Source organism: Phaseolus vulgaris, chromosome 3 (genome assembly GCF_051622355.1).
Source record: "Phaseolus vulgaris cultivar YP4 chromosome 3, ASM5162235v1, whole genome shotgun sequence".
NCBI classification, from domain to species: domain Eukaryota; kingdom Viridiplantae; phylum Streptophyta; class Magnoliopsida; order Fabales; family Fabaceae; genus Phaseolus; species Phaseolus vulgaris.
The window spans coordinates 27,624,451-27,633,562 of NC_143500.1; the positions used below are offsets into that span (position 1 = coordinate 27,624,451).

General features: G+C 32.9%; 1 protein-coding gene across 1 annotated transcript; it reads left to right on the top strand.

Moving 5' to 3' along the window:
- The first annotated feature begins 543 nt into the window (after positions 1–543).
- LOC137806956 (Tetratricopeptide repeat (TPR)-like superfamily protein) lies at positions 544–2,695 on the top strand. Its single transcript, XM_068607358.2, has one exon. The coding sequence runs from the start codon at positions 801–803 to the stop codon at positions 2,658–2,660; it is 1,860 nt and encodes a 619-aa protein (XP_068463459.1). The 5' UTR covers positions 544–800; the 3' UTR covers positions 2,661–2,695.
- Positions 2,696–9,112: the final 6,417 nt, after the last annotated feature.

The following is a 9,112-nucleotide window of genomic DNA, read 5'->3' on the forward strand; positions in this document are numbered from 1 at the left end:
TTATAGCTTCCTAATATATTTGTTTAGCTAGTAGATTAGAGATTAATTTCGTTTCCGATTCGTTAATTGTAGTTAATAAGATGATTTTTTAGAAACTAATTGGAAATATGTTATAAAATTTGCTAGTGTGCATAGTAACCTATTTAGATAATATTGAGGAACATTTTTTCAACCTTTTTTATAGGTCCTATGATTCTTTAATCTCTATACTTACGAATTTTATTTTTTTTAGTGTGAATCACATTCTATTTTATCGTCTTTCACTTCTCTCATTTTCTAACCATTAAACGTTTATTTTCTCGCAAATTTCTTTTAAAAACTCAAGATAAAATCGGAATGACTCGTTTTGTGAGCATAATATATCATTATTAATATATGTATAATTAAACTATAAATTCAAAGTAGTATAAACTGCTATTAAAAAATATTTTATTATATAAATTTCAAGATAAGTTATATCAACATAAATAATATGTCATATTCTCTAAAATATAATCTTTCAAGTAAAGTTTAAAAGGATATTATACTTAGTCTTAAGTTTACAACGTCGTCATGTCAAATAAACACAGTTACGTTGGCCTAGCATAAGAAATTTGAGTAACGTGTATGAGTTATTATTACGTTCAAATTTTTCGTCGTTGTATAAAAAAAGTGCTAAAAATTATTAGTAAATAAGGAAAAAGACGGGTATTTGTCACATAAAGTACGTTTCAGTTTCAGATTTTCAGCTAGCTACTGCACAATTGTGGTTGTGGCATAGCTGTTTCAAAGCTCATTTTTTTAGAAACTTAAAAACCTGAATGAATGGCATGCGCTTTTATTTGTTCCGCGCTACATCTGTGATCGTAGAATTGGCACGTTCGGGTAAAATCAGCGATGCTCGCAAACTGTTCGATGAAATACCTCAGAAAGACTTGGTTGCTTGGAACGCCATGCTAACCGCCTATGCCCACTTAGGACTTTACCAGCAGAGTCTTAGCCTCTTTGGTAGCATGAGAGTCTCCCATTCCAAACTCGACAACTTCTCCCTCTCTGCAGCCTTAAACGCATGCGCTGGTGCATCCCATCTTCGTTTTGGAGCAACACTACATGCTTTGGTAGTTGTATCAGGTTACCTGTCTTCTCTTCCTGTGGCTAACTCGCTCATTGACATGTATGGCAAGTGTTTGCGTCCTGATGCTGCAAGAAAAGTGTATGATGAGATGCGTGATAGTAATGAAGTGACGTGGTGTTCACTTCTGTTTGCTTATGCCAACTCTTACCGGTTTGGTACGGCTATTGAACTGTTTCGCAGCATGCCTGAAAGGGTTGTGATTGCTTGGAATATAATGATTGCGGGTCATGCTCGTTGCGGTGAAGTTGAAGCGTGCTTGCATTTGTTTAAAGAGATGTGTGAGAGTTCGTGTCAGCCAGATCAGTGGACTTTCAGTGCTCTCGTGAACGCTTGTGCCGAGTCAATGGAGATGTTATACGGATGCATGGTGCATGGTTTTGTGATAAAATCTGGTTGGAGCTCTGCTATGGAGGTAAAGAACTCGATGTTAAGCTTTTATGCTAAATTAGAATGTCATGATGATGCCATGAGGGTGTTTAACTCCTTTGGATGTTTTAATCAAGTGTCTTGGAATGCCATCATTGACGCTCATATGAAATCAGGGGATACCCAGAACGCTTTTCTTGCTTTCCAGCAAGCTCCTGAGAGAAATGTTGTTTCTTGGACTTCAATGATTGCAGGGTATACGAGAAATGGGAATGGAGAGCTAGCTTTAAGTATGTTTCTAGACATGACAAAAAACTCAGTCCAGCTTGATGATTTAGTAGCTGGAGCAGTTCTTCATGCTTGTGCTAGCTTAGCGATACTAGTTCACGGAAGAATGATCCATGGCTGCATCATTCGTCATGGTTTAGACAAGTATTTGTATGTTGGGAATAGCTTGGTTAATATGTATGCAAAATGTGGGGACATAGAAGGTTCACGGCTTTCATTTCATGGTATTCTTGAAAAGGACTTGGTTTCTTGGAATTCAATGTTATTTGCATTTGGAGTGCATGGGAGGGCTAATGAGGCTATAGGCTTGTACAGAGAAATGGTGGCATCTGGTGTGAAACCTGATGAAGTAACTTTCACAGGGCTGTTAATGACTTGCAGCCATTTGGGGCTTATAAACGAGGGCTTTGCGTTCTTTCAATCCATGAGTTTGGAATTTGGACTTTCCCATGGAATGGACCATGTGGCATGCATGTTGGATATGCTTGGTCGCGGTGGATACGTGGCAGAAGCAAGAAGTTTAGCTAAGAAGTATTCAAAGACCAGCAAAGGTAGGAGCAATTCATGGGAGGTTCTACTAGGAGCATGTTATACACATGGAGATTTAGGAACCGGGAGCCGTGTGGGAGAATATCTAAAGAACTTGGAGCCTGAAAAGGAGATTGGTTATGTGTTGTTGTCAAATTTGTATTGTGCAAGTGGGCAGTGGAATAATGCAGAGATAGTCCGAAAGGCAATGCTTGATCAGGGGGTAAAGAAAGTTGCTGGTAGTAGTTGGATTGAGATAAGAAACGAGGTGACCTCTTTTGTATCTGGAAACAATGCCTATCCCTTCATGCCTGAGATATCTAAGATACTTTACTTTCTTCAATTGGAACTGAGACATGAATGACCTATTAATTTTGATATTGGAGAACCTTCATAAACTACTGAAAATATTTTTCATATACAATTTTTTTTGTCAACTTTGGTGACACCTGAGATTAGTTTATAAGTTCTTTCAAACTATAAGCCACAACCCGCCCTGGCTTTGCCTCTGGCAACGAATGAAAGGACCTATAATATTAACAGCACAGTTTTTAACACATTGTTTCTAATGCATTTTTTTCTTGTTGGCTCAAATATTTTGCTTTGTTATTTCTAATAGATTTCAACTAATAGTAGTGAGTGTTTTAAACACTCTCCTTGTGTTTGTTAGCCAACTTTAGGTATACCCAAAAGCAAAGATTTAAAAAATATATAATTTATTATTGTTAAAAAACCACTCAGGATAAAATAAACAATTTCCATTATTAAAAACTGTTTATTGATCATTTTTATTTTTTTCCTTATTTTTACTTTGTTTTATGTTTTAAAAAGTTAAATAAAAAATAATATACGTAATTTTAATATTTCCTTTTTCATACAAATGTTTAAAATTAAAAGTAAGATGATATTTTTCTTAGACACTTTCTTATTAAGAGTAAAAAAATCTGAAAAAAGTTGTAATTAATTTGTTCTTAAAATTTTAATAGTAAAAAAATAATTGACCAACTCATACACACAATATTTATGACTTGAGTCACAAGTATTGGATTATAAATGAAATGTCCAGATGTGTAATTGTCAAATAGTTAAGACTACAAACCAACTAATAATATAATAAAGAATTTGACAAATTATCTCTCTCATCAAATGAAATCTGACATTAATCTAAAGAAGAGTGTCTATTGGTTTTAAGAAATCAAGTAAGTTGTATACTTGTGTTGGTGAAGAAAAATACTTGTGAAATATTATAAACTCAAGGGGTGAGAAACAGTGAAGACAATCTATATTTTTCATATGGAAGGAAACTCAAAGTAGTTACTTAATTCTGTAGTGATAATTATCATATCATCAATGTAAATAATAGGAAGAAAAATTTCATTATTTATCCTATGAAAAAACAAGGAGGAATTGTATTGACTTTGAATAATAAAAAAAAACAAGAAAAGTAGAATAAAAAATTTCGAACCGTGGAAGGTGATACTGTCATAAGCCATGCAAAGAACATTTGAGCTTGTATACACCATTAGATAAGGAAAACAAGCCTTAAAGGCATAGTCATATAACTATTTTATTCCAAGTCACCATGAACAAATACGTTCTTCACATCTATTTGATTCAATGACTAACCTTAAGAGGCATCAATAGAAAAAATGGACTGAGCATATATACACCATCTTTGTAACAAGTATGAATGTTGCCCAATGTAAACCAGTTGAACCTTGTAGTGATTAAAAGTGTCATCATAATTCAACTTCACTAAATAAATCCACTAATCAATGGGCTTAATGCTAAAGGTCAAGGAACAATATCCCCTAAGAAATTTTGTTGGAAAACAAAGAAATCCTCATTTGTTTTCGTAACCCAAACAATACATTTAAACACATGAGAATACGATGTGCCTTAGATAAAGTAGCAATAAGTGGTACAAGTCAAATGGTAGATTATTGTCGAGAAGGGACAAAATAGGAATAGTTGTCAAAAATGAGAAATATTACAAAAATTATGAAGGGTAATCAAATTGTTAAAGGAAAAACTAAAATATAGGGATAAAGACGCAAAAGCACCAAAAGGTTGCATCATAAACACAAAAAAATGAGTGGTATTATAACATATGAAAAACATAGTAAAAATCGAACTCCAAGCTTATAACCTTTTAAAGGTAGACAAAAATATCACAACCAAAGCGGTGAAGAACAATATGATAAGGATGAACTTAAAAGAGGTAAAATAAAGAAAAATCAAACTCACAAACTTGTGAAGGAAGATAACTTATCACAAAAACAATTATTGCTAGAGCCTCAACCTAAAATATAGTGGGGAGAGAGGTTGGAAGAAGTAAAGATTGTGTGACATAAATCAAATACCTATTTTTTTTCATTCCACGATGCCATTTTTAAGGTGAAAAGGGACAATAAGATTGAGAAATGATGTTCTCAGCATAAAAAAAAAGAAGAAAAAAAGTAAACATGTTTCTATTTTTAACCAAGAAAACATATCTAATTAAATATACTATAATAATTAATAGACATAAATTTCTTTTAATAAGTTAAGAATGTTTTAATAATTTAAAACAATAACGATGTGGATAGGAATACACAAATGTGTACATACTTTTTTTTCATCTTCTTATTCAATTTAAAATATTAAATATTATCTATATATGTATTCATATCCACTCAATGCATGATTTCCGGTTAAAGTATAATTGATTTGAATAATACTCGTGGAAACAAGTTTATTTTCATTCTTAATGTCGTTCAAATTGTATGTGGTATTCAATAGATTATGACCGGATTGCTTACTATAACTACAAAATATCTTACAACAATTACAATAAATTCATTACATCAATAACTTTAAATTTGTCTCATTTCATGTTTTTTTTTTCTACCTTAACCAAATTAGGAAAATGTAGCATTAGGAGAATCACTATGATCATGTGACATGCTCCCTTGAGTAAGTAACCATTTCTTCACGGAAAAAAATTCCCTAACACAAACCTCAAACTATGGAACTATAATTTAAGTGTATAGCATTAGAAACTTCAAAATCTAGAAACTGTTCTTAAACGATTAAGAGAAATTATCTAAGCAATATATAATAAGTCATACTCTAAAAAGTGAGGATGAACTATGTTGAACTTCCAATGTCTCCCCTCCATAAATATTTACCAAATCACGTCCCTTCAAAAATATTTGCCAAACTATATGAATTACCAAAATAAACAATTAACTTTAAAATATGATTGGATTTTTTTATGATTTCATTTATTTTACTTATGTCTATAAATAATACATACTTATTTCTCAATTATTTAATTTAAATTAGAAAAGTTAATATTTTACCATGAATAAGTAGATATTTATTCCTAATATACCACGTATATCAAGAAACAAAATAATAACAAAATCCCTCATTAAATAAAGATAATGAAATTAAAGAGATGATAAAAGTTTAACATTGAAAAAGAAGAAGGTCCTGATTGTGAAAAGAGTGTTAAATTTTTTTTATTTAGAATTATAATAAAGATTAAAAAATTTCATCGTATGTAGCAAAATGTATTTCCAAATATATTGTTTTTTTGACATATTTTAATTGTGAATACATTTGAATTATTAATGGAATTAATTTTAACTGAAGAGAAATAATTTTTTATTAAAAGAAAAAATTTAAATTGAAATTTTCAAAATGTACGACACTAAGCTGAAATGACCATTTTATATTTTAAGCCATACAAAATATTCTTTATCGTATAAATTAATTTCACTTAAAATTACACAAATAGTTTTCCTCTAGTTTAAATGAGTTATTTTTTAGTTGGATCGGGCTAGAAAATGTTGGGTTGGACTTGAAAAATCCAAATGATGTTTCTTCCTCCACCCTATCATTCTTCTTCCTGCATTCCACCATTTTTCGAAATTCCAAAATGTTCCTTCATATTTTATTTCAAAGCACAGCTTTCACGGTAGTGTGTGAGTTGTTTTGAATTAGGTATGGTGATGTGGTGTGTTTTTGGAAATTGGGTTATGGGAATGAGTTTCATAATTGGTATTCTGGAATGGAATGGGAAAAAGAATTCTAGAATTGAAAATTCGTAAGCCAAAAAATACATTCTTGAATGGAGTACTCCAAAATGGAAAAACTGTTTTTCAGAATGGGTTCTCTAAAAGCCAAAAAGAAAAAAAATCTCGAAAGTAGTTCTAGAAGGCTATTCCAAAAATATGTTATAGAATTCCAATTCTAAAATTAAATTTGACTTGCACTCCCCTAATGTCTTCCGAATTTATGATTCTACACAAATTCTGGACTAGAGATTCTTAAACTTAAAAAACAAAATTTACCTTTTTTCTCCTCAAACAACGATTCCAATCCTTGTTACCAACGACCAAAATGCACTCTTACACATTGCAGTATAGAACAAGGCAATTGCTCCCTGCACCATATTAATTTGGATGTGCACCTAACAAAGTTTTTAAAATCTCATTCTGCCCTTGTCTTGTTTGTTATAAAAAAAGGGTGCAGGGGCTGAGGTGTAGAGAAAGTTGGTGCTCTTTGGTGTTCGTTTGAAGTGCATAGGAGGTGTTGTTGGTGTGGTGGTGGAGGAACCGTTTCACTCTTAGCTCTGGTTCACATTGTTGTGAGGTAAGACAACACCATCTTCATTTTCACGTTTTTTTTAACTGAGATGTTCCCAGATAACAATATTTGGAAGCCTGGATATTGGCTTTCGGATGCATGAGTCTGTAATGCATTGATAGTGACTCTAGATATACAAATCCGTAAGCAAATTAGTTTTCCAGTTCAAGCTTCTGAAGGCAGATGTTTGTAAGTCAAATTTGAGTTCCGAATAAAGTTATCTGGAAGTAGATTTTGAATTTTGGATATGAATATCTGGAATGCTTTTATGTGTTAAGGATTTGAAAATGCAGAAGGATATTTTGAAACTTACAAATTTGTATATCCGGAAGCTAAGTGATGTTGTTTTTTTTTCCAGCATTGCCAATGGATACAACAGACTCATACATGAGAATTTTATGGGAGATTGATGTGTGGGATGGATTACATGATGTTGATCTGGAGCAGTCAAAACCTTATAACGCATTAGATAATGAACATAGGGCACATGAGTGTAGGCGTGTGAACCTTATTGGTTATGAATGATTTTAGAATTTGGCATATATTATTGTAGGTATTTCGTAATCGAGATGAGCTGTTAGAGTGGGCAAGAAGTATTGGCTATTGTTATGGGTTTGTTATTGTTATATTAAGGTCGGATACATGGACGGGGTAACGAGGAATGATGACATATGTATTATTAGGTTGTGAAAGAGGAGGTAAATACAAAAAGTATAAAAAAGACATAGATATTAGTCGAACAGGAAGAAAGAAGTGTGAGTGTCCTTTCAGATTGTGAGGGAAACCAAACAAAGGTGGTCAAGGGTGGATGGTTGAATTAATTTGTGGTTCTCACAATCATGATTTGGCAGAGACATTGGTGGGTCATCCATATGCTGGAAGGTTAAGTGTTAAGGAAAAGGCTATGATTGAGGATATGACTAAAACTTAATAAATATTTTACTAACCATGAAAGAGAGAAATGAGAAGAATATCACGACAATAAAGCAAGTTTATAATGTAATGAGTGTTCATCGAACAACACAACGAGGTCACAAAACAGAAATGCAATAATTCATGTTGTTACGGGAGCAAGACATGTATGTGCTTTGGTGTAGGTTTGAAGAGGTGTCGAATGTCGTGCAAGATATATTTTGGACACACCCAGATTCAGTAAAGCTAGTGAACTCGTTTAACATTGTCATATTGATGGATGATACGTACAAAATGAACAAGTATAGTTACTTGAGGTTGTTGAGATTCCATCAACTGGTTTAACTTGTTTCGTTGCATTTTGTTTACTAGCAGTAGAAAAGGAAAATAATATTTTGTGGGCCCTTACAGACTTAAAGGGTTGTTTTTTAGAGTTGATTCATACCCTAGGGTGGTGGTATGTGATAGAGATATTGCCTTAATGAATGCAATCATAATCGTTTTTCCTGAAGCTTATAATTTGCTCTTTCGATTTCACATTGATAAAAATGTGAAAGCAAAATGTAAAATGTTGGTGCATCCAAGAGAGGTATGGGATCAAGTAATGCAAGCTTGGGGATCTGTTGTGGATTGTGATATTGTTAAGGCCTTTGAAGACCGTGTCAATGTTTTTCAAGTTGTGTGTTCTCCATGGCCTATATTTGTTGATTATGTGATGGCTACATGGTTACGTCCACATAAAGAAAAATTTGCCAAGGCATGGGCAAATAAGGCGATGCTCTTAGGAAACACAACAAGTAACAGGGTTAAGGCGGCACATTGGAGCCTAAAGAGAATTCTTCAAAATTCGATGAAGGATTTAAGTTTCTGCTGGGATTCGATCAACAAGATGATTATTTTACAACATAATGCAATTAAAGCTTCATTCCAAAAGAGTTTGCATATGGTCGGACATCGGTTTAAGGTTACAACTTACAAAAAATTGTAAGGTTTTGTGTCTAAATATGCTTTGAATCTAATTGCTGAAGAACTTGATAGGGTTAAATCTGTGGGGCTTGATAAAAATAGGTGTGGTGGATGTACTCTTACATGTACTCATGGTCTTCCGTGTGCGTGTCAATTGGCATCGTTTGGTATGGGTAGCATATCACTTAAATCAGTACACGTCATGTGAAATCGATTAAGCTTTGAAGATATTGCAATTAAATAATGTTCACCTGAGTTGTCAATTGACAAAAAGTTTGAGGTGATCACAAAGTGATTCAAGGA